Genomic DNA, 24,853 nt, shown 5'->3' with positions numbered 1-24,853 from the left:
ACGGCAAGACGCACAATTTCTAACTGGTACACTCATCCCAGATGAAAAAGCAACAGTCTGTATTAAATATCTTGTCCCAGCATTAATGTCTGAAGCCTGTAAAGAATTCAACCTATTTTCCTGGGAGAAATTTCACAATATCCAAAATAACACATCAAAAGTTTATTGATATCATGACGAATTTGGTCTACAATATTTTTTTCTCATCCGTGGCACAGCTTCAAATCATTATTTGATCATAATAGTTTTGTTGGTGTTCTGTTGTTAGGATCGTCTTCGTGATGACCAAACACTTTGGTGTCTGAACCTTCCGTCCTTCTTCTCACAAATAAATGAGACGTGTTGACTACGTACTGTGTTACTCACAGGGTCAAACTTCCCAAGTCCATCTTCGTGATCGGGATTCATAATCGAGGTACAAAGCCCCAAAGGCAATCAAACACCTGCAAAAAAAAGTCACGTTATCACCGAATAGCGACACAGCTTTCCGTGATTTTAGCAGACAAAGCGGATCTGTTCGATATTGGAAGAACCCCTTTCAGCACCAGAGGAGGTGTTGGTGTGACTCATGCGTGCGTAGTAACGGATAAATAGGCGATTCACGCTTTAAAACAGCAAATCAAACGTACTTCAGCAAAAAAGGTCATAGTGAATGGAATTTTTGCAGTCTATTGATATTCAGACGTCGTTTTCCTTGGAGTGTTATAAACGCCCTTAACGTTGCATGGCTATAAGGCTGTAATTTGGTTGTTTTGAGAGAGTTTCTTGGACTCTGCTACCTGTGTACCTGCCTGGACGCAGAAAAAGGTAAGATACAGCTTTAAGATTATCTGTTATCGCATCACATTTAATGAGTCTGAGAATACTCTTTTAAAAAGTATCATATCTATGATTTACGACTCTTGCATGATTACAAACTCTGTGGGAAATAAGCATCCATCACATAATGCTAAATCAACTGCTCATTATAGATTTGTGAAACGGGAGTAAAAAATCTAATAACGGACAAATAGTCACCAGCACCTCGACAGACATGAAGTAGTCTAAGATCTTAATTAGTATAACACATTAAATTACTGGAGTATTTAGACAAGTCTGGAACAAAATTCTTAAACTCTGAGGTGCATTATTTATTTGTTTTGGGGTAAGCAATGACTGATAATTTGTCATGCTGTGGTAATTATTGACAGAATTGAATCGTAATCATACATAAACGTGCTATTTTCCCCATATCTTTATGAAGTCTGCATTTCTGGACAGCATTAACCACGACATCAATTAACTCATTCTTCATTTGTGTTGCGCAGAAACAATTTTCCTCTGATCTATCGAACCAAATAATAATAATAAGCCAATGTATGCTCGATGAATAAATAAGTAATTCGAAGATTGTGGAAAGTTTAAAAAAACTTAACCTTAATATATGGCATTTTTTCAGATTTTTCAAGAACAGTGCTATAAAAGGTTAGATTTGACTTGCATTTAGCATATTGCTATAATTAAGATTGATTTTACGGTCTGCTACACCAGCTCCATTCTCTACAGACAGGACGTACAGTAATTTAAAAGAAGGCAGGGGTATTTATTTAGTCTGTCTCGCCGAAATACACTACTGATATCATGGCTGTACTGGGGAGTATTCGTTGATCAAATATGCGGGCATTCTGGTTGGGATTCCACGTAATGAGTCTGAACATCAACATTTATAGAGGCTGTTATAGCAACATTTCAGTATGCATCTCAGTGTTTTGCTCAGCCTTCGAAGGTGAACTATGTGGGGTTAGACGCGAAGACTACACAGCAGTCTAGTTGGTCACGTCAGAACCACCTGAGTTTCTATTAGGTGGAAATAAATGAGCCCGTTTCAGTGAAGTATGACCACGACTGCTGAGGAGTTATGCGTTTTTTGGGGGGGATTTTCCGTCGGACTAGCTGCAATGCAACCGTTTGAAACTAACAGCATATAAATTCACATGTTTTGTTTCATGTTACATTAATGTAGACAATCGTAGTAATAGATATTCTGTGTAATCGTCTATATTCCTGTGCTTTGTTCCAGCGGTTTTAAAAATGCCCTGTCCTCTCCTTGCAGTTAACCGCAACTTTTCATCTTGGTGAATTAAGACAGGTTTCGGAGAAAGTGACAGCACGTACTGGAGCCAGGACTTTTGTATCTGAGGACTGATGGCGTCGTCTGCACCTTCTTCCTCTGGCGGCGCTCCGGATCCCAACTCGACTAATTTACGACCGCCATCCACAAGTAGGTCTTTCGCAGATAAAACGCTATTTCACTTGTGCTATTTACTCCCTAGTCAGTGTCATTAATCACGGACCGAAAATAAAAAGAGCGAAATTCGAAATCCCTCCTATCTGACAAATCGCGACACCAGAGCGAATAGAGAGCAGACTCGACACTAACTCTGGTCTCAGAACAGACGATGTGCTAATGCAACTAAAAGCCAAAAAATAAACATGGAAAATTCTAGAACAGAATGAAAAGTGAAGTGAAAATCCAGTCATCCGACCAAACTGTCAAACCAGAATTGTTAGTCTAGAAATATTGTAGCCTGTATGTGCTACAAACAGATGTAGGTTGAATTGGACGTATGTTCAGAATTGTTTCCTTTTTTTCGGGGCTATAAATTTGGGAGAAATTGCTAGTGGGTCTTGATTTATGTTATTTCCATCATGATTTCAATTCTCTCCATCATTTCTGTTCTTGTTGTGCAGTTTTGTATATGTGAACGCACACGGTCCGGAAATAAAATTAATATTTTTAGTAAGTATTCTCTTGCCCTTTTTCTGCTCTTTGCTTGGTATCTTAAAACATTTGAGTGAGTGGTTCAAAGTGTAATTATGTGAAAAGTGGCGCTAATTATAGCTGCACTGAATTGCCCCTAATGGCTCCGGGTTTGCGCTGAGTTATTGAAGTGTCACTGGAATGGAGCGGATGCAGAAGATAGTAATAAACGGCTAACAGTTCTGCCTCAACAATTTTCACAATCAGCTACAGCAAAGGGGGGAAAAAAGATTCGATGACATAATTACCTCACACAATGGCAGAATAAAAGAGACGGTCCGCATCAGCTTGATAAATGCTGCCTTTCTAGACGGAAAAAAAATCGAAGCAAAAATCTCCCTGTTTCTTCCTAATAGGAAAAAGACGAAAGTGTGTCACGTCTACATATCGTTATAGACCTGTCTAGAGAGTGCTTTCTGAGCTTCAATCCAAAAATATAAGTCTACAAAACACATCTATTTAAAATACAGAATATAATGATACAGAGAAAGGGGCTCGTTTAAGGATTAAGTTGATGCATCAAATCGGGTGTAAATTAATATTTGTTTTTATTCCGTTTGTTTACTCTCTTAAAATGAAGACTCTGTGGTTTTTTGTGTGTGTGTGTGCGTGTTTCTGTCTGCTGCCTCTCGTAGTCTGTCATTATCTTACTTTATCACGCTTTATCGCTGACCTGAGGCTGGCCAGGGGATCGCATTGTCGCCACCCAGCCTTTTGCTAGGGACTGCAAAGCAAGAACACGAACACAAGCTGAAAGGTAGACACAGGCATTACCGCTGTTCCATTCTAGGCGCAATAATGTACCGTATGAGGACGCTGATATTAAAATAAATCGACACAACAACATTATAGACACAAAGTGGAATATTTTAGCTAAGTTTAGAACCATATACCATTCAACGAAATATCGCTGTGGTTAGTAATTACTAATTACAATCGCCATCGCAATTAAGCGTTACGTGATCAAATTAAGTCTATTATGTATTTTTTTCCCAGATTTCCATGATTTCGCGCCTTTGTATATCGTTTGAGAATTTATTTCTGCATCATTTTTGTGTTATGGCTTTATCGCAATGTGAATATTGCTTGCTGGCACGCATTCTCTTTATACAATTTTTAAAAATGCCATTAAAAACCAGATATTTTATTTTCGGTTTTAGTGATGTGATATTGATTTATTTAAATATCCATATCACATATACCAAAGCGAAACAGAAAAAAAAACGTTAAGTGAACGCCATGTGCTTGTGTCCATCAGGAGACGACATATTCATAAGTTAATATTCTTGTTAATAGCACTATATAAATGGAATAGCATCACTTTAGGAAGAAAATGTTTAACGCACTATTGTGTTTTTGGATCAGCCTCATCTCTGGCTGGCCGACGGCTAGTCATGCAAGCCCGATCTAGTCAAATACTATTTTTCACCCAATTAATTCCTGAACTCTTCCCCGACCCCATTTCATGCCAGTTTATTTTAAACTGCAGGATGTGTGCCAACGTTTATTAGGTGTCGAGGAAATTTAACTATCAAGGAAGCCACAAGAGAGAGTTCTCACCTGAGTAAGGTCTTTATTTCAATATTGCAATATTGGGAGCCCTGCTGCAACCAGAGACTCAATTTGTTACAAGCAGTACAGGGTTTTTATAAGACGTTGCGCTGTAAAAAAGCTCAGCGCTTTGTCCCTTCTAAAAGTTCCCCTTTCCCTAAGACAAAACAGATTACATCATAGAGCGAGAGAAGAAGCACTAGATTTGTTATTCAAAGCTTATCAGTTACTTTCAGCTAATTCTAACAACCCAGACAGCATACATTGTTTTGGTACATTGTCTTCTAAAGTAACCTAAACAGTGTACTTTGTTGACGCACTGTTTTCTAAAATTCTGCACGTACTGTAGCACAGCAATTACATCCTTGAAATATATTATCTAAAAGCACCAATATATTTTTTGCAAAGCTCTCTACATTTTAAGAATCAATTTACTTATTAGATTTCCACTTCGTAGGCATTCAAGTTTCAGACGGCTTTTATTGATGGCCCGATGAGACCAGAACCTTTTAAAATCGTGCGAAAATACACCCCGCATACTCGGCAACTAAAATCAAGATCGAAAATGGCTAATTCGTTCTTTCAGTCAGCTGCAACATATCGTTCACAAGACAAGAACCTTCTTTATATTTTAAATAAATGAAACTGTATGACTTGGACATTCAGTAGCTTTCTTTTCCAAAATGTTCTGTTTTAGCGTATGATACGTGGTGTGGTGTTGCTCACGGATGCACGAGAAAACTTGGAATGAAGATTTGTGGTAAGTTTGTTTTTGACAATATTTGACAATATTCTTTAACATTGCTTTCAGATAATTATCTATTCTGCATAATAAAATGTCGAAAAAAGAACGGTTACCATTGTAAACGAGTAAGCCTGAAACACGTTGTACATCTATGTATCATCCAGATCATCTTATGTGAAACTGATAATTACTTATTGATGTTTTCCAAATCATATTATCAAAATAACAATGCAATATAACGGAGCTTCAGAGGAAATGCGTGGTTCAATGGACCTGGCACTGGTTGTAAAGGAACTGCGTAGCCTTAAGCAAATTGTAAGTGTTCTGAGCAGCTAATGCTTTGGGTTTTTTTTAGAGCTGATATTTTGGCATAGTATAGATTTTGAAGGATTTTAATGGGGGTTATTAATGATACATCACATTGTTTCAAACATAGATCTGCATTTTCGCCATGTAAGTATTTTGTAAACCTTTTAACGGTGAGAAGGACATTTTGTTTGCGCCTAACAAGCTGATATCTCTGGGCCCACTGAGTGTTTCAATTGAAAGCGTATTGTTGGCGGAATTTTATTGTATGCTCCCATTGGGGGAAAAAAAAGAGTTAAAAATGTATCAAAACCCTCGGAGTTCATTAAAGTGTTTGACCATTTGCAGTTATGTCTCGCACAGCCACAGTGGCAGTGATGTTGAAGAATGACATTTTAAAAGATCATTATTACTCTGTTCAATTGAGTCGATTTTTGGTGGTTGAATACCAGCGTTTTGTTTATGTGCTATGCCCAAGTGCAATCTTTCGATATGTGCAGCCTGTTATAAGAAAATATGGATGAACTGAATACCGAAGGAGATGCTAATTAAACACACAGTTAGACTCCTGACTGATTACCATTTTCAATACCACGAAAACAATGAAGGAGAAGTTACTTGAGCGAGCATAATAGTACTGCAGTGTCTTCCCTTTGCTGTGAAGCATTGGATGACGGATAGTCCAAAATCAAATAATCGTTTGCAGGCTTTCAAATCAGATAATTTTCTTTTCAGAGAAGCCTATGCATTTTATGGCGCTACTCTCGTAGCCGGATCCCTCGGACTAACAGCACCAATTAAGTAGAACAGAGCGCCAGGGAGTCTCAAAGTCACATGACTGTGACCAACCCAATGAGATATACACCACCCCACCCTCGGTCTGTAATATTATTAGCTGTCTAGTTAGTCCTCTAACACCGTTTTTTTCTCCGGTTTTATAACACTTATGTATCACACGAAGAGTTCATGGAATGGAATGTTTCGTAGAATAATGAAATACAATATAATAACTATTCTGTTAATGATTGCCAGTCGTTAAAGAATGTTGAACGTTCGTAAGGTTATAAGTAATTCATTCTGAATGCTTGTGCTTCATGTCAAATTAAACTGAGAATTCCCTCCTCCTTCCTTGGGCATATAGACTTTCGGCATCTCCGACATCTCTCCCAGTGCTGCGTTATCATTATCCCAGATATAACAATATAATGTTTTTTATACTCAAAAAAGTTTGAGTATAAAGCTAACTTCGCTGTCGTTTTCGTAATAATTGAATTCATGGCGATTTGTTTTGTTGTTTTTTTTTGTTCTAGAGAAGCGATAAGTAGGTGAGTTGCAGATACTTGTCAGAAAATTCACTCGACGTTTTCAATTGCTCACGGTCACTGCGCCACCTGGTGGCGAAACGGACACGACTTTAGGCTAATGGAATTTCCGTCACCTGCCGGATTGATTGATGACATGCAAAATTTGACAGTTGGGACTGTGTTGTCTGCTCGCTTGTTAAATGATGCACTGTTTTCCGAGGCACAGATGCTTTAAAAAATATTTTAGAAAGAAATCCCTAAATATACATTTTAGACTACATATTATGGAAAATACATGAATTTGTGTTACATGTAACACAATAATTTTAAATGTATTTTTTGTTATGTATTTGGCTGACGAAAAAGCATTTCTAGAGAAACGCAAAAACCTCTTGCTAGTTTAATTTATAGCCGCCATTACAATCCCACACGCCTATGTGAAATCGTTTTGCTTTCAGGGTTCAGCAGACACTGCGTAGGACCGAGCAAACAGAAAAATCCATATTGTAGCCAGAAATAAAATAATGCTTTCTGGTATATCATGGATTTGCAGCTTAGAATTCATCAGCCCTTATCGGCCAGAAAACGCTTCTCTCTAAAAAAAAAAAGATTAACGAGAAACTTATTAAATGGTAATTCGTCAGGGTCCTGTTTTTCTGAGATAGCAGTGCCAGTCTTCCGCACACATCGCAGAAGTGGAAAAACTAAGGAAATTTATTTATAATCAGATTAGAGTCCGATTTGTATACCGCGCTGCGCAAACACTGATCACATTGGTTATTGGGCTAGTTATACTAATGTGAATATTTTCAAACCGTCGAAATTAGTTATTTTTTAGTTCGAATGATTTTTGATCAATTATACATACACAGTTTCGTAATTAAATAACATAGTATTAAATATGTAATTGAATTGGATATTGTGGCACCTTATAACTTTAAGTGTAGCATTTTGAGCTGGAATTAGTGAAATGTGCGGTACCCAAGCCACGACTAAACCGGACTGTTACCAAAAGAGAATTGTTTAATTTTCGTAATTTAGTTTTTCATTGTTCACTTCAAACAAACAAACATACAAATATTCTCCCACGACTTTAGCCTGCCTATTATATTGAATATTTAGACTAAAAGTGCATTAAGGATTTTTGCTATCCAAATCCTCTGAAATAAATGACACGGATTTAATGATCCATTTGGTGCCCCTCTCACTGATGTCCACAGAGACCTGGCTTTTGTAATAGAAATCCTTACTTTCATTTTCCTCCCTGAATAGATACAGTAACGGTTGGTTGAATTAGCTCTTTGTTCTCAGTCTTTGGGCATGACAACACATTACGAGGTGCCTCTGAACGTTTTCGGCGTATCATGATAGCCAGAGACCAGGTGGACTTAAAGTGAGGGTGTAATCTCTACATGAAAAAATAAGTTCGATCTACCCTTTAAAAGATCTAATTTCTATCAGAAAGCAAACAGCATATTGATGCTGTGTAGACTTCAGGTTCCATATGCCTTGTGTTACTATCATTTACGATACAAGGTGTATGTGGAATTTAAAACTAAACCGCCCATATTTAACACATGATAATTTTTGTTAAATTAACATTCGCATTAACATGACATTTGTATGGTGTTAATTGTATGCTAATATGATGTTCATATGTAGTAAAAAAAATAACGTTGTTTATTTACATATTTCTAACTTCGGTTAGGACTTCCTAGCTCTTCCAAAACTAACATGCAATTTGCATCTTATCATTCTATCTGAAGATGAAGAATGAGAGAGGATTTTTAGTGGCTTTTTGTGATGTACTTTTCTGTGCAATATTAGTATGAGGAGATTAAATGAAATGGCTCACGATGCGATCATACATCATTGCCCTTCTTCGCTCAGTCTATAAACTCTGCCTGCAGGCTCGACTTCCATTGACTCATTTTAGTTCCTACCAAAAGGCTGCTTATCGAAGTGGAATCTGTCCGATGGACTTAATAAGAATTTACCGCTGCACAAAATGACGAATATTTATTTTTGCATGGCTGGGTTTTGAGGCTGATGTCACTGGGTTCAACCTCCTACAGGCAAACCGTCTCCATAAATACACTTTCCCTCAACAACATTGGTGGGGGGGATCTCCGAACGAAATAACTGTTGTGTCCGTGCAAAAGGTGTGGTGGAAAGCGTTGTTTGCACCCTGTTTAAAGAAACAACAAAAAGCGTTAGAAACAATGTTGGGCAGTTCTAACAGGTCGTCTCACCCTGCTTCTACCCCATGTAACAACCTAGGGTTTTTGCAGAGGAACAACAGTCTGGAGGATAAGAGCCGTATTGTGAGCTCACTGAAGGAACGCCAGTCTTCCAAGAATCTCTTTAGTTGCGAGAACACTGACAAGGACTCGAGGTTTAGACGCGCTGAGACTGACTTTTCGAATCTCTTCGCAAGAGGTTAGTGTGCCGACTTTGTTTTTAAAGTAAGCAATTGTCGATAGTCTCAGACCCAGTTTGAGGAAATTATTTCTGCTCGTCCGTTTAAATTACTTTCAGTATATGCTGCAGCGGAAATAAAGAAAACAATTATTTTATTATGTTTTTTTATCATTTGTTTCTGTTGAACAAGACCATCTTCTGTATCATTAGTAAGCCATGTGAATCTCCAGCCAGCCATAACATTAGTGAAGGTCTGTTTTTATGGTTATTATTCAGGGGTCTCTGATCTTTTATGTTTAAAGGTTTTAATTTGCAAGCTAACATAAAGCGACTTTAATGTGGACACAGCGAAATTGTTTTTGCTGCTTTATTTTCTCGTGGCTCCCTGCCAGCTCTTTAAGAAAGCCTGTTGGAACTCAGGCAGCTGGGAGAAGTAATTTTCTCACTTTGTAAATTGTATAAACGTTATCTCTTTTGGTGAAGTTATCGAATATTTCCATTACATTGGTGGCGGTATCCGATCGCACCAAGCATTTTCAAAATTGAATACATTCATTTTAAAACTCATTAGAATACCATAAGTGGCCATTCAGTTCAAATTTAATGTCATTCTGTAATATTGGTTCATGAGGATATCTAAAAGACACTGAGAAACTAAGATGATACGCGACAAATGCTTGTCAGACTATGCTTGTGTATCCTACCTGTACATGTAATTCTACAGGAGAGGACGGGGGGTTACAGGTCATATCGTTGCAAAAGTGATTGCAAACTCCCACACAAGATCTATTTCGAGTTTTTTAAAAACAATTTTCGCGTTCTTTTAAGAATATTCGTTTTTTTCCATTCTTACTGTTGTTTAATTTGTTGTGGTACGAAAGTCGTGCTGGCTTTCTTTGGCGTACCTCCGGCGCACATGCTAGCGTTGATGATTGAAATCCTGGGTTCCCCTGTTTTTCTCCTGCAGATTTGTTACCAGCCAAAAATGGAGAAGAACCGACCATGCAGTTTTTGTTGGAGGTGGTTGACATTCTCTTGAACTATGTCAGGAAGACCTTCGAGAGATCCACAAAAGTCCTGGATTTCCACCATCCCCACCAGCTGTTAGAGGGGATGGAGGGCTTCAACCTGGAGCTTTCTGAACAGCCCGAGTCCCTGGAGCAGATTCTGGTGGACTGCAGAGACACCCTGAAATATGGCGTAAGAACAGGTACTGTGGACGCAATCTCCTTAACACATTCACTTAACTAAGTGGCAAATGAGCAGCCCTGTAATAACTCCACCTTTCGAAGTTAATGCTTTCCATAATCCGTCTGTATTAGAAGGAAATATGTTCAGATGTATAAGAAAAGTCGGTAAGCTATTTTAAGTATAGCATTGCTTCTAAAGTGTATCATTAACACACTGAATCCCATAATCTGTCGCTAATTGTTATAATTAACACTTCCTTGCCTTCTATAAAGCACCTTTCATTCCGAAGGGATCCCAAAGTGACGTATGGCTGGGATCGAAAGCTTAATTGTGTGCTGATCCATTTCTAAAGATATCAATATTAATTTAATGTAGACAGCCCAATTATAAAAAAAATATGTTCTAAGTCTTTCGATTAAAAAAAGAGAATACTCGATTTCTCATCATTCCCAGAGCATAGTAATGTAAAAGCAAAAACGCGGAGGGATTAAAGAGTTTGTCAGGGCTAAAAAGCAGTCCAGTTATTCGGAAAGTAATAAGCCGTTTAGCCTTAACCCATTTTTAAACGACAGACAAGAAATACCTAATTACTTCTAGCGAGCTCACATTACTTATGACACAGACGAGCTATTGTCATTGACCAGGAAGAAAAGAGTAAAAGGTTGTAGAAAGGCATTCTCTTCCCCTTTTTTTTTACCGAGACAGTAAACACGTGTAAAATCTAATGTTTATAGTCTACCCTAACAAAACGCGATTTGGGCAAAATGGAACGACGATTAAAATATTGTGTTATGCTTAATCAGCATAGTTTTCTACGTTACCTGATTTTCTTAGTCACCTTCTGATCCTATCCACATACTGTATAATATGTTGGCTGTACATACATAACATATAGGTTTTTTTTCAATAGCTTTTTGGTAATGTTGCAGTTTTGAGCTAAAGCTCTCTGATAATCGCTTCTATTTCATTGTATCAGGCTATTTATCTCCTGTTGTATCGCCTCTAGGAATCTGGGATACAAATTTATGGTTTGGGTGGAACACTAGATATGAGTTAATGAGCAAAACAATAATTGTATTTCTTCAAAATTCGTAACGTTAACGCCACAAAGCGAAAAGCAGGACCGTTTTTTTTCAATATGCCGATAATATGACGGTGTGAAAGCAGAGTATTATAACTACACGTCATTCTGCTGTGTTTTAGAGATCGCTGGTGGTTGATCTGGTATCTGTCCGTGGTGCTGAAATTACGTGCTGCGCAAGACTAAAAGCATTAGGACGCAGTCGGATCTAAGTAATCTGATCGGTTTACCTATTCGAAGGAGAATTGTACTTTAAAAACGTAACTAGATGCTTTGTCGTTCCAGTTTAATGTGTCAGTCTAATGTATGTGTATTTCTTCGTGCTGTAAAAAAAGCTACCACAAACAGTGTTGGTCGAAGGCTCGAAAAAAGAAACGTTCAAACATTTTCTATTAGTTTGAATATATTTATTTCAATTGGAGATAAGTAAAGTGATTTGTATATTTCTGAATTATTATTCTTCTAGGTGCCCCTTAATATTTTCCATAACATTGCGCTCTCAGATTTATATTACCACGGCAATAGCATAGACCTGAAATATGAGCTTTTATCAAGCTCCCAGAAACCGAGGAAATACTGATTTCACTTTTTTAAGGGGGGTGGTTGTGAGTCCGTGTCAATGCACAAACATAGTAAACGTATTTTCATCAAAAACCAAAGGTGCACATACAGAACACACATTGCTATGACTTAACTAAAAGACTGAATTATCTTGAATGCACGTATGATCTGTGTAAATTTGGTCTTGAGTAAAATATAACCATCGTCTATACACATTTAAGCGATTTTCTAAAAATAACATTCAGTATTCACTCAAAAGCAGTCTGAGATTATGTGGAATGATTTAAAGCACCAAGCAAGAAAAGCAGCTCCTTTCTAGAAAATTGAAATAATAAAATTGTGGAATTGTGGTGAATTAATTTCATATACAGAAAAAAGCTTCTAACCCAACTCATGTATAATCATAGAAAAAAAGTGATCTCCCTGTAATATTTGGTAGTCTGTTGTTCAACCACATTATAACCTGCTAGTTACTGAACCATTTCAACCTGCTATGCTGATTTATCTCAGGAGCTGTTACAATTAAGATGTTAAGACTAATACCTAAAAGCAGTGAGAATATGAGAGAAGGGAGGTAATTAGGCACACTTTGTTAGCCTCCAGACTAGAGAGCCATTATCAAGCCAACCAAAGAATTTTGTGAAAGGACTCTGTTCCTAAAACATAAGAAAACCTTATATAATCCTGTTTCTTTTAGGTCATCCTAGGTTTTTCAATCAACTTTCCAGTGGACTGGATATAATTGGGCTAGCTGGAGAATGGCTTACCTCAACTGCCAACACTAATATGTAAGTTATTTCAATATTCGCTTGTTTTGTGTGGAACAGTGAGGGATAAAAATATTTCTTGTTTCTTGCATTGTGTTGTGCTATCATTTAAACAATGGAAAATGCATTAGCGTTTGTACCATCCTAAGAGTGTTTCACAGTTCAGATATCTTTTTAAAAAGCTCAGAAATGCTGCAAAACTAGGGCCTACAGCCGTTTATCTAACTTCAGATTACACAATACACCCTTTTAGGGAATTAAATGGGGACAGACAATGAAAGCTCTTTTACAGTATGGTATGTGATTCTAAAGTGATGTCACTCAAGTGGCCCCATACAGTAAGTAGAAAGAAGGCAGTAAAGAAGAACCTGCTTTGTTGTTTGTTTGACACTGGCTTAAATATACTGTAATTCTCATCTGAGTTAGGTGAAGTCATGTACTTCAGTAATATTGGTGGTGCATAATACAAGTGGAATGGAAATTTCAAATTTCTTAATTTCTCTGACAGATTCTGTTTACTGGGAAATTCTAAAAACATTCGGCACATTTGAATTATTTTGTAACGAGTAACCAGTCTAAAAACTAAAGCCTGCCATTAAAGATCTGTTGTTGTTAATATTTTTGTTTATGGAATAATGGTGTGATCCCATTTCATGCGGTGTACAGTGTGTGAGATACCAACACTCATGGAAAATATAAATAGTAATAAAAAAAATGAGCAGAATCCCCTGGGACTTTTCGTTAGAACAATCGTTAGCTGTAGAATATATCCAATAATAATTGCATATTGGTTTTCCTTGTGAAATATGAACAGGATGAGACTGGATGATAATGTGCAGTCCACTTGTCCTAGATACAGCGTAACGGTCCATTGACTCGGGTTGATTGTTAGCTGGTATTAACAGATTCCCAGATGTGACCACGCAGCTGCTGAATCTGTGCCCCAGAGCAATAAAAGAACAAGTCAGAACATATGAGAGGACCATGTGAATTTCGCCCGTCTTCCTTTCAGCACATTGTTCCCGTGCATTGATTAACTCTGCTGCGAGCTAAAATATTGTTAATGATTGGCAAATGTAACCCAGAGGAAACAACACAACTTCAAGGGCATTTCACAGGCTGAACGCGTGGCAAAAAAAAAATGTGACAGGCTGGATAAGATCCACATACAGGAACGTGTAATTGAACTTGAGAATCCACCAATGGTGCTGTTTTCACATGATAGTCTCCTGGGAAAAGTGACTGGCTCTTATCACCTTTTCATTCTTTGCCTAGATTATTTGAGGCATTGGATCAAGAATGATCTTTATGCAATCTTTTTGAACAATTGAAAGAGATCAAATGGTGTTTGTTGTCTGTGTTTAATGAAATCGTTGCTAATATATATTTATATTGAACATGTATATTTTGAGAAACGCATCGTGAAGATTTTTGCCATCATGATGAAAAAATTCAAACTGACCCAAGACGATCACATGTTTAAATGGAGTTTTTCGTAGCAGTGGTATTTAGAACAATGACACAGGTCAAGGTTTTCCTTTGATTTTTAACTGAAAAAGAAAAAATGAAAGTACAGCTTTGAACTGACCATTTAAGCTCTCAGATTCGATTATATCGTTTTTTAATACAGCCTGCTGTGATGTAAATCTTAGACTTCCCAGATATAGCTTCTTCGTGTGAGTGTTGTGTAAAAGGTTCATCACAATTTTTACTCCCTTATTTGTGGAGTTTTGTATTTATCAAAGCACCTTGACTCTGCTAATGTGCAGCTATATAGCTCCTGGTGACTGAGAAGACAAAGTGGCATGCGATATGTTCTTTATGACATCACTAGAATCTGAGGGCTGACTGCTCACTTGTTATTTATAATGTCTAATTAGAAAATCATCATTTATAATTACTCCCGACACATATTGACTGGCACCTAATGTGCTAATAAAATTGTCCTTAGGGGTTGTCATCAAGATAATTTCACATGAATAATTGCATCAAGATGTTTGTGACATTGTTCAATAATCTTAATGATTTTTGCCCGTCTGCCTTACGAGTCTGTAAGGCTTTTGGTTTCCAGCTACAGTTGGAAGGAAAAACAACCAACCTGTTGTAAAACTGTCCCTGTGAAGACTCTGCCCTGATCAACTAGTGGAAAGGGCAGACTGAACACAATTTATCAAACAGCGATTAAAACAAAAAAGCTGGATGAGTTTTAAGCGTGTGATGGCAAGAGAAGGACATAATTGGTAGCCTTCCTGGATCTGTGGTACTTTTTAATTCAGTCTGCTTTAATTAAGTAGTAGAAATGCTGATGATAACAGTAATGAGGACAAGAGCGATTTAACAATGTAGGAAAATGTGAATGTCACAATATCTTATTGTTTCATGAATTCCCAGTTTAAAATACTGGATGGGGGTTTGGAGAAAGATTTATTAAAATACCAACATCTCTTGGTGTTATTGAAAAATCATTCCAAGCTTTTTTTGGTTTTAGAAAGTATTGTTATCAGAAGGAAAACTCTTCTTTTGTGCCTTGTATTTAGTCCTCATTTCCCTGGAGGGAGGGCATGTACAGTGCTTAGCAAATGGCTCCCCATCCTTTTATTCAGGAAGTATATTTCAATCTAAATGAGCTCTTATCTCTCAAAACCACAAGCTTCTGATTTTTACTGATATTTCCTATTGAAAGTGAATGACTGCTTTTTTTTATTTTGGCAGCTACAATGCAGAGAATGTTCCCATTTAATTAAAATTCTCACAAGCCAATGGAGTTGTCTGTATGCTGCTTTTCCTGTTGAGACCAAATTGAATTACCAGACTCAAAGGATATTAACATAATGCTTGGGATGTAAGTTACATTAGCATAAAGCTTAATACAAATCAGACAGTGTTCTCTAAGCTGGTGATGAAAATGTGTGTTTGTTTCGGTGTCCATGAGTGCTTCTCTGTGTGTGTATTTGAGATGAATCTCCTAAACCCGATTAAGGAAGAAATAAAGAAAAACCGAAATATTACGTAAAAAAGGACAAAACTTTTGTTGGGGGAAAAAATACTTTTCTTTTGTACTTTGACATGTTCTATCATCTTTCAGTCATTTAAACAGACAGATATGAAACTAGGATTTTTTCCCCATTAATTGTATATTGATGCATATACAGTATTTGTAGGCTTAGTTTTTCAGGAAAAATAGAAAGGAGTCTCTCAGGAAGTCACCAATTTGATGTGGTTGTTTTCAAAGAAATATTCAATGACACCAATAGATTGATCAGCAGTGGTGCTGTGGTACTGGTAGCCTCCTTCAGCTAATGCTCAACAAATCAAATTGGCCGTAACAAGGATACCCATTTCTTGGCTCTTTTGCAGCGTGAAGTACTGGCTCTTATGATGCCCAGCAGTCTCAGAGCAGATAGCCTGCAGAATACAGAAAAGTACTTGCACAGTGACAAATTTCTCCTTGTTCTCTCCATGACCCTCTTTTTTCTAGGCATATTATCTAGGGATGTTCCACTCAAGCTCGTGTCAAATACAGCTATTCCAATTTTATTTAGCTGCGTAGTCCACAATGACAACATGACAGAACTCAAATCAAACTATAGTGAGGATCTTTCTTCTGCCTATGATTGATAAATAAAAAACAAAAACTATTTTGCCTCATTCTATGGTTGTGTTGTTGTTTGTGTTCATCTAAGAGGAACATGATAACCACACTATACACTAGTTTTGCTTTATAAGAGCTTTTGATAGCATTTAGGTTTTGAGAAAAGGGATTTTTCAAAGTTATTTTTAAACATTTTCTAGATGTTTTTTGGAGCATGTGGAGGGTTCTGAATTAACAGCACTGTAAGCTGGGCCTCTGGCTGGTTCACAAGGTAACGCTATTTATACCACCACAGTGGATACCAATACCTGCTGGAGGCCAGTTTTCCCGACGTTGTATTAAATTGTATTCAGTCCAGGTCTCTGGAGGAGCACAGAATTAGAAGGACCGTAAATTAAACCACAGTTCCTACCCACCTGTCCTGGAACTTATTTCATTCAGCAAATCCCCTCTACATGGGTGTTCGATATTTTTAGACTGCAGGACTGGTGTTTACATAACCTGGCTGTGTTTCACCCTTGTTTCAGCATCATTTCAGCTCCTTCGTAACATGAAAAATATATTATTGTCTCCCGTGGGTGTACCTGAATTCTTTTGTACTTTGATAGCGTGGTATTGTGAAAGTTTGCTTCTGGCACAGCGGTGAAAGTGAAGGGTGAGGCAAGGGACCAGCCCACTGAGGTTTCCATTAACAGCAGGGCTGTTCGGCTTGCATTCCTGCAGAATGACAATGGCTGCTGTTTGTCTCTCAGGTTCACCTATGAGATTGCCCCTGTGTTTGTGCTCATGGAGCAGCTGACCCTGAAGAAAATGAGGGAAATGATTGGCTGGCCGGGTGGAGAAGGCGATGGGATATTTTCACCGGGTGAGTAGGCTCCCTGTTCAGTAAACTAGGACACCGTCTTGGGTCTGATACTGACTTATGGGTAATTTGAAGCAGTAGAAAACCAGAGGCTGTTAATTAACAACACAATGCAGAGAGACAAAGAGGGCAGAGGCACATCTTTCACATTGTTTGAATTTGTACATTTCTTTTCATGAATTCCAGTCCGATGGTCAGATGTACCGAATGTATATATTGGCAGAATTTGTTTTTCTGGGAAAAAATCATTCTCAGTCTTTTCAGACTTCAGAAATCTCTCTGTGATTTGCATGCTGTTATTTTTAGTGATTTTATAATCCCCTTGGTTAACAAACAAAGGCTCTCATATGGGTTTGTAGTCCCTTTCAGCTAAAACTAAACAAATGAAGCCAGAATTGATAAAAAAAAAGCTGCAGACCTACTGTAGCTATTCATTTAAACACACAACTATATGTTTATAAAACATTTAATTTCTCCCCACCTCTAACATTTTCTGAATCTGACACTGGCATTGAAAACAAACTAGGCAGTTAAATGTAAGTAATGATATATAAAAAAATAATGAAGGAAGTGACAAGACATTTGAAGTTAATTACTTTACAATTTCAGTTCAAATTATTTTCTGTTGAACAATGTCAAATATCTATGCCTTTTTATTGACAACAAAACAAGATAAATGTACAGTATGTTATTACAATACATTTTGAAAACAGTTGTGAATATTTAAAAGTTCTAGTAAACAGTTTGCAATAATGAAGTGTGTGCTTTAGTTTACTTGAAAAACACATTGAAGTCCCCTTAGGGTTGTCATTTATGTTTCAATTTAAAGCACCGCCAGAGAAATCAGAGTGGAAAGAGATTTGAAGAGGTCTCTGACAGCTACTTTGTACTGGAACAGATACAATCTCAAGTAATTCATGTTTGTTTTACACTGTTCATTTCCTGTGAAATAAAAAAAAGGCATCTGTTTTGTAATATCCTAAGAGACAAACCTAAGAAACCAAAAGAATATTGACAGAAGATATCTTATGGACTGCTGTTGAAATTTGCTGTTTTTTGAAAGGTTTTGCTTTATACATTCCCATACAGGAGGCGCCATTTCTAATATGTACAGCGTGATGGCAGCTCGTTATAAGTATTTTCCCGAAGTCAAAACCAAAGGAATGGCTGCAGTTCCCAAATTAATCCTCTTTACGTCGGAACATGTAAGTCCCTTCTCTTTTAAAATCAGTATAATTAGGAATGCAGACTCCTTAAACCCTCTGTAGTGTAACTACACAAAGAAACACAAAACCTTCCTGGTTCTGAAACTATTCCAGCATCTTTAAATCCATTCTCTCTGTCATAACGGGACTTACTCCTTCTATTTGTTTACCAAGAAAATCTCAATGACACCATACATTCTCAGTATTCTGTTTTTTAGCTAAGCTTGTCCAGATGAATCCAACTTGCAAAACTGAATCTAAAATGTTTGAGAATTCTACCACAGCTTTGTAAATGTTTTTGAAAAACGCTGTGAGATTTAGCAGTATGGATTAATTGGCCTTATGAAAAGATGTTGAAGGGGTATTCAAATGATATTGGCTCTGTATCACAAATCTAAGTGTTAATTTGCTTTTAAAGTCTTGAAGCAATAAAGGGCTTGTACATAAATAATTGTATTATCATGACTTAGCACCTACAGTGTAAGCTCCTTCCACACATATTGTACCTGAAAATGATAAACCAGCTAAAATGCATTTTTTTATTAGAATTCAAGATTTGCTTGTTTCTTTCTCCTATCCTTTACGGCAGAGTCATTACTCAATAAAGAAAGCTGGTGCTGCTCTTGGCTTTGGAACAGAAAACGTCATTTTGCTCAAATGCGATGAAAGGTATGGGTTAATGAAACCGTTATCCTTTGCTTTGTTTTCAAGCCCCCTAAATGCTTAATAAACGTTTTCTCATTTACTTGTGGGTTTGCATTTTATTTTAGAGGAAGAGTTATTCCGGCTGATCTAGAAGCAAAGATCATTGATGCCAAACAAAAGGTGGGAGATCTTATAAATTTACACTTCAGCCCTGGTGCTTACCTGTGGGACGGCCCACTGAGTACTGCACTCATAACTAATGACCTAAAAAGCTGCGTTATTGACTAATATGGATCTCTTGTTTCTCCCCAGGGGCATGTTCCCCTGTTCGTGAATGCCACAGCTGGCACCACAGTGTATGGAGCGTTTGATCCTATCCATGAGATTGCGGACATTTGTGAAAAGTACAACCTGTGGCTGCATGTAGATGTAAGCACATTTTTATCGACCGATGGAGTCTTCTTTTCTTTTAGCAAATGAGCTTGCAGATCACCTGCATCTAAACGAAAGTCACCAGTCATTAAACAGTTCACTGAGCACCCCATTAGTCGAGACTGTGTTACATACAGAGCAAGGACAGAGTGCAGCTGCACATTCAGCGAGCAGCTGTTTTTTGCGTGAACCTCCATTGCTTTCTCCATCCATCCAAACCTTCACATACAAGCGAGTTGTCAGGAGCTTCCATAGTAGTGTTACATCCCCATCAGATCCCATTAATATTGCGAGCAGCAGATGAGATTCCAACAGAAAGATAAGATCACTTTATTGGCCATACTGTATACAATTTCTTGTATTAGGAATTTGTCTTTTTTGCTGACCCCAGCTTGCTCTCCATGAGACACACAGGCACACAGGCAGGGAGAGAGAAGCTTGGGGTCAGAGCACAGTGTCAGCTATTTATACGGCGCCCCTGGTGCAGTTGGGGTTAAGGGCCTTGCTCAGGGGCCCAATGGAGTAGGATTCCTTCAGTACTCCTACTGCCAGCTGTGGGATATGAACCAGCAACCTTCCAAGCCACAGGCTCAGATCCTTAGCCACAGAGCCACTGCACTGCCCCATAGAGAAACTCTTCAGCATCTCAGAAAGCATCCTTATTCTTATAGCATCTTAGATGTTGGGATGTATTCTCGTATGATTCTGTTTTGTTAAGTGTCGAAATCTGAAACTGGCCTGGGGCCATTGCTCCTGATCTGGCTGGAGGGAGTTTTAAACACATACCTGTTGTTGTACGTGACACCTGAGAAATAGCTGGAAGGCAGGATAACATCATCAAGAATAGCCATTGGACTATAAAACCCTCTGTAACATTGTTGCAGTTTGGGCCACTGTAGGAAGTACACCTTGTGTGTGTCTCCTTCAGTGTTCTCTGGAAGTGGCCATTTGAGTTACAATTAAACTCATGTCATACTGTACCTTCACTGAACTGCACTGTGATTCCTTGCATCCCTTTAAAAGTATATTACTTTTTTTTATCAGGGTGCCTGGGGAGGAGGACTGTTAATGTCCAGAAAGCACCGTCATAAGTTAAGTGGCATTGAAAGGTAACCACCTTGTTCACTTTTTATGAGAACAATAAAAAAAGTCAGTGAGTCAGGCCTGTTTTTGCAACCAAGTTATTGTTGTTGTTGTAGGGCCAACTCAGTGACCTGGAATCCACACAAGATGATGGGGGTGTTGCTCCAGTGTTCTGCCATCCTGGTCAGAGAAAAGGTGAGCAGTGCCAACATATATAAGCTCCCAGCTCCGGTGTTTGTTGAGGAAATTGATTTACTTATGTTCTGCATCAACTAAAAATAAATAGTTCTGCTATGCTGTGTAATATCTATTAGATATTTAAAGTCTTGCACCTATATGAATGTGGGTTTCTCCTTTTTCATAACATTATTCTGTATATCACATATTGTGAATAATAAATGAGATTTTTAATAGCCAACAGTCAACTCTGCAACTACCTCAAAGTAGTTTTCATTTTCTAGTTAGCATTTTCATTCCTAAATGAATCATTTGATTCTGACAGAACTGACACTTAGTCACATCTGTGTAATGTGAGTTATGGAGGATGTCTTTGACTCCTAACTGTGTGGACCTACAGGACCTGGTCTTGGGTTTAAGTGCTTCCATTTCTTTTCAGGGTATTCTCCAGGGCTGTAATCAGATGTGTGCTGGGTACCTCTTCCAGCAGGACAAACAATATGATGTCACATATGACACGGGTGACAAAGCAATACAGTGCGGCCGTCATGTGGACATCTTTAAATTCTGGCTGATGTGGAAAGCAAAGGTAGGAATATGTGAAGTGTGTTCATCATATAAATAACCTTTACTATATAAAACACAAATCATCACACAGATCGTAAAACAAACAAACAGATGCAATTGAATTGTATAAAAAGTATTGCTTTCATGTGGCAGCATACATATCAGAATGCTACTGGAGAAAGCATGTAAAACATTGAACTGAATGTGCTTGTATTGCTATACTGATAAAAGGCTCAATTATTAATCTCCAAGATTCAAATATGCTGTTGTTATAGCCACACAAGTGCTAGGTTTTGCGTGCCGTTCAATGGTATAATATATATTGCTTTGCTTAAGTTGTAAAAAAAATGCCTGCTATATTTTAATGTTGTGTTCTGTTCTCTCTATTCAAAGGGAACGGTAGGGTTTGAACAACAGATTAACAAGTGCTTGGAGCTCTCAGAGTATCTCTACACAAAAATAAAGAACCGCGAAGGATATGAAATGGTTTTCGATGGAGAGGTGAGATCTGATTTTTACTGCCCGTTATTTTTATTCTTCTTCGGCTTCTAAAGATAACCAACGTGACCAATGGATTATCTCCATAAAACATATGAGCAGAAAATATCTAATGAATATAAAGTAGATTCCATTATCTTTCCCACCCAGCACAGTGTATCATTAATACTGGCATTGGTTAGCTTAATGTAGTGGCAAGCAAATTTTGGCTCTGTTTCTACTCATCACATCCCAGCCCTGTATCTGTTGGAAGCTAGGGTAGAGTGCTAGGACTATGAAAGGGCTTCAGCTGGGTTCACTGCCTGAGAAAAAAGGAATTCTCCAAATCCCTGATTGTGGTACCGGCTACCTCCAAATGACAAATTTCCTAAAGAACTAAAAATTAGGAAGAACGTGTGGCTCACTTAAAGACACTTGACCTCTTTCTTACATACATTGAGTATCTCAACAGAGTAGTCATTAAGGTTTGAAATCCTCTCCCATTTGACTGGTAGAAATAAGAGCACAGAGGGTGTTATCATGGAACAATCTTCACAATCTGACACTTCTTATTGAGATTAGATTTATTTAGCTTCTTTTAATACCGGTGATGATAAGGAGACGTGGAGAGTTACCTGAGAAAGAAATTCTTAGATATAAACACTTCATATCTTGTTTTGAGAAATGAGCCGTTTAATGTATTGCAATAGAAAACCAAAAGTGTCTCCATGCTTTGGTCTGTTTGTTTAAATATTTTCCACTTTTTTCACGTTTTGTAGCCTCAGCACACAAATGTTTGCTTCTGGTACATTCCTCCAAGCCTACGGGTCATGCCAGACTGCGAGGAGAGACGAGAAAGGTTACACAAGGTACGACACCAGACGTTTGTACTTTGCACGAGCACTGAACGTGTTCTTTCATCATCTCCTTTGAACGTTTAGGTGTAAACAAACTTCAAAATACAGCCACTGCAGAAAGCCTGCTCTTACAGTGTAGCGGCATTTATATTATCGCTCTTGCTATTACAGGTGGCACCCAAAATCAAAGCAAGGATGATGGAGTCAGGGACAACCATGGTGGGTTACCAGCCGCAGGGAGACAAAGTCAATTTCTTCCGAATGGTTATCTCCAATCCTGCAGCTACAAAGTCGGACATCGACTTTCTGATCGATGAGATAGAGCGACTGGGGCAGGACTTGTAAGAGGACACAGTCTCTCCAGAAAAGTGTTCTGGCGGAGGCCTTGCTTTTTGTTAACCAGCTTTGACGTGGCCAGCTCTAAAAGGACGTAGAGTGAGGTTTCATGATCCTGTCGTATCTAAAGCAATTCCGTAGGATGTGAAACTTGCCTGTATGTCTTTTTAGGTACGGACGAACTGTAATCGTAATATCCAGAAGTGTTTCTGTCAATATGTATTCACGTTTGTTCCGTAACAGTGACTATTCTGTAGAAGAATTAACTGCTGTATTTAAGAATTCTTTAAGGTTTAAAACTATCCGTCCTGTACTTGACTTGAGTAATCTCCGGCATGTGTGCAACACTGAGTGAGTGGTAAGAGGCCCTGAGCTGTTAAGTGCTGTGGACAGTGTCTGCTGTGAATCATCCCCAGAGGTGAGTTGTAAATGACTCATCAAAACTTCCTTAAATGAGCAACATTATTTGTCATTAACTGTACTCTAAGAAATATGGGTGCTTTTGTTATAATTGTAATTACACAACCAAATGCACCACATTATATTCTAGCTGTTTGTCCCCTTTGGTGTCAGCGAGGGGGTCACTGTAACACAGTCATTGTAAGAGGTAAACTATTGCTGTGTTTTTAGAGATAATTAATTTTGTGTAGATTGTGTACATTATTGTTAAATGCCTTTGTGAAAAAAAGATCAATGTAATAGTTTTACAGTAAGAGACGTTTAAATAATGATGATATATAGCTATATGCTGAAATCTTTGCTTATTTATAATAAGAAATGACCAGTGTTGAAAAGTTGTCTAGTATTTTCTCCCATTTGTAATGTATCTTTATTTGTATTATATGACACTATATGATCAAAATGAGTTTTAAATGATGTTTAAGGTATTTTAGTGTATTTGTGAGCCAAAGAAAATTATAACTAGTGACATTTGCAAATATATATATTATTCTTCTGCCCTTAAAATATATAACAAATATGTGGATTATATTAGTGTCTACTTATTAAATTATTTTAAGATATTGTAACAAGAGATGTGCTGAAAACATTTTTAACATTAGTGCAATCTGTATTTTGTGTGGCTGTGATAACCCATTGTTTATCACAAAGTATGAATGTTATTTAATCACCAAACAGTGGAGCTACAACTGAGACTAGACCAGAGATCTGTTGCAGTTAGGAGGCTACCTGTGCAAATAAACTTTACTTAGTAAGAAGCACAAACTGAAGGGAAGAAGGATGACCTTTTCACCCAAAAGTGAAGATTGTGTATATGTCTTTGAAATTGATTTTTAAGAAAAAATGCTTTACTATTTTAAATACTTAAATTTATTAAATGTGGAAGATTCCAACCTGCTCAGACAGGAACTTATAATCATACCATGTACAAAGCACTACTGTCATATTTACAGTAATAATAAAATATATTTAAAACTCTTTATTTTTAGCCTTTTTAATCTGCTTTGATTTAAGTAGGGAAGGAGTCTGACAACACTGTTTTATTTAATTGTCTTTTAAGGTTTTGGTGCATTGTTCAATTATCTGAACTGGAAGTGCAAATAATACATTTATCATTTGACCAGGTCAGACATTAGGATGCTGGATTTACTCAAAACAGATACAGAATGAAAAACTACATTTATACAGTAGTTGCAAAGGCTAATCTATTCTCTAAATATTAAAGATATTGTTTAACATTAATGGTTGTCCATCCATTTAGAAATCCACGGTTATCGTTGCATACATTAAAGGCATTCTTTCGGCTAAATTCATGATAGAGATATTTTGCATGACCCACCTGAAATTTACTGTCATTTTAACTTCCACAGTTTCAATATCGTATCTGTGTTTTAATTAATTTTACAATGAGAACTTGTTGCAGGTTTCTAAGTG

General features: G+C 37.5%; 1 protein-coding gene across 3 annotated transcripts; it reads left to right on the top strand.

The window, feature by feature from the left end:
* The first annotated feature begins 287 nt into the window (after positions 1 to 287).
* Positions 288 to 24,399, top strand: LOC148649112 (glutamate decarboxylase 1). Of its 3 annotated transcripts, none has more exons than XM_088605337.1 (17): positions 288 to 807; positions 2,129 to 2,260; positions 5,049 to 5,111; positions 8,987 to 9,145; positions 10,095 to 10,337; positions 12,658 to 12,748; positions 17,072 to 17,184; positions 18,271 to 18,386; positions 18,976 to 19,055; positions 19,157 to 19,211; positions 19,344 to 19,460; positions 20,508 to 20,572; positions 20,663 to 20,741; positions 21,163 to 21,312; positions 21,684 to 21,791; positions 22,547 to 22,636; positions 22,796 to 24,399. In XM_088605337.1, the coding sequence occupies exons 2-17, from the start codon at positions 2,185 to 2,187 to the stop codon at positions 22,967 to 22,969; spliced, it is 1,779 nt and encodes a 592-aa protein (XP_088461463.1). In that variant the 5' UTR covers positions 288 to 807; positions 2,129 to 2,184; the 3' UTR covers positions 22,970 to 24,399. The 3 variants fall into 3 exon arrangements, with proteins under 3 accessions (XP_088461463.1, XP_088461462.1, XP_088461461.1); XM_088605336.1 differs by having other exon boundaries at positions 2,093 to 2,260; XM_088605335.1 differs by having other exon boundaries at positions 289 to 807; positions 2,125 to 2,260.
* The last annotated feature ends 454 nt before the right edge of the window (positions 24,400 to 24,853 follow it).

The sequence above is a fragment of the Lepisosteus platostomus genome, chromosome 14 (genome assembly GCF_059453375.1).
Source record: "Lepisosteus platostomus isolate fLepPlt1 chromosome 14, fLepPlt1.hap1, whole genome shotgun sequence".
Lineage (NCBI taxonomy): Eukaryota > Metazoa > Chordata > Actinopteri > Semionotiformes > Lepisosteidae > Lepisosteus > Lepisosteus platostomus.
Note: the sequence above shows the minus strand (reverse complement) of the source record. Positions and strands in the feature narration are given on the sequence as shown.

Coding starts and splice junctions, on each gene's coding strand:
- LOC148649112 (XM_088605337.1), top strand. CDS start 2,185: ATGGCGTCGTCTGCACCTTCTTCCTCTGGCGGCGCTCCGGATCCCAAC. Junction 10,338..12,657: donor GAAATATGGCGTAAGAACAG/GTACTGTGGACG, acceptor TGTTTCTTTTAG/GTCATCCTAGGTTTTTCAAT. Junction 19,461..20,507: donor ACCTGTGGCTGCATGTAGAT/GTAAGCACATTT, acceptor TTTTTTTATCAG/GGTGCCTGGGGAGGAGGACT.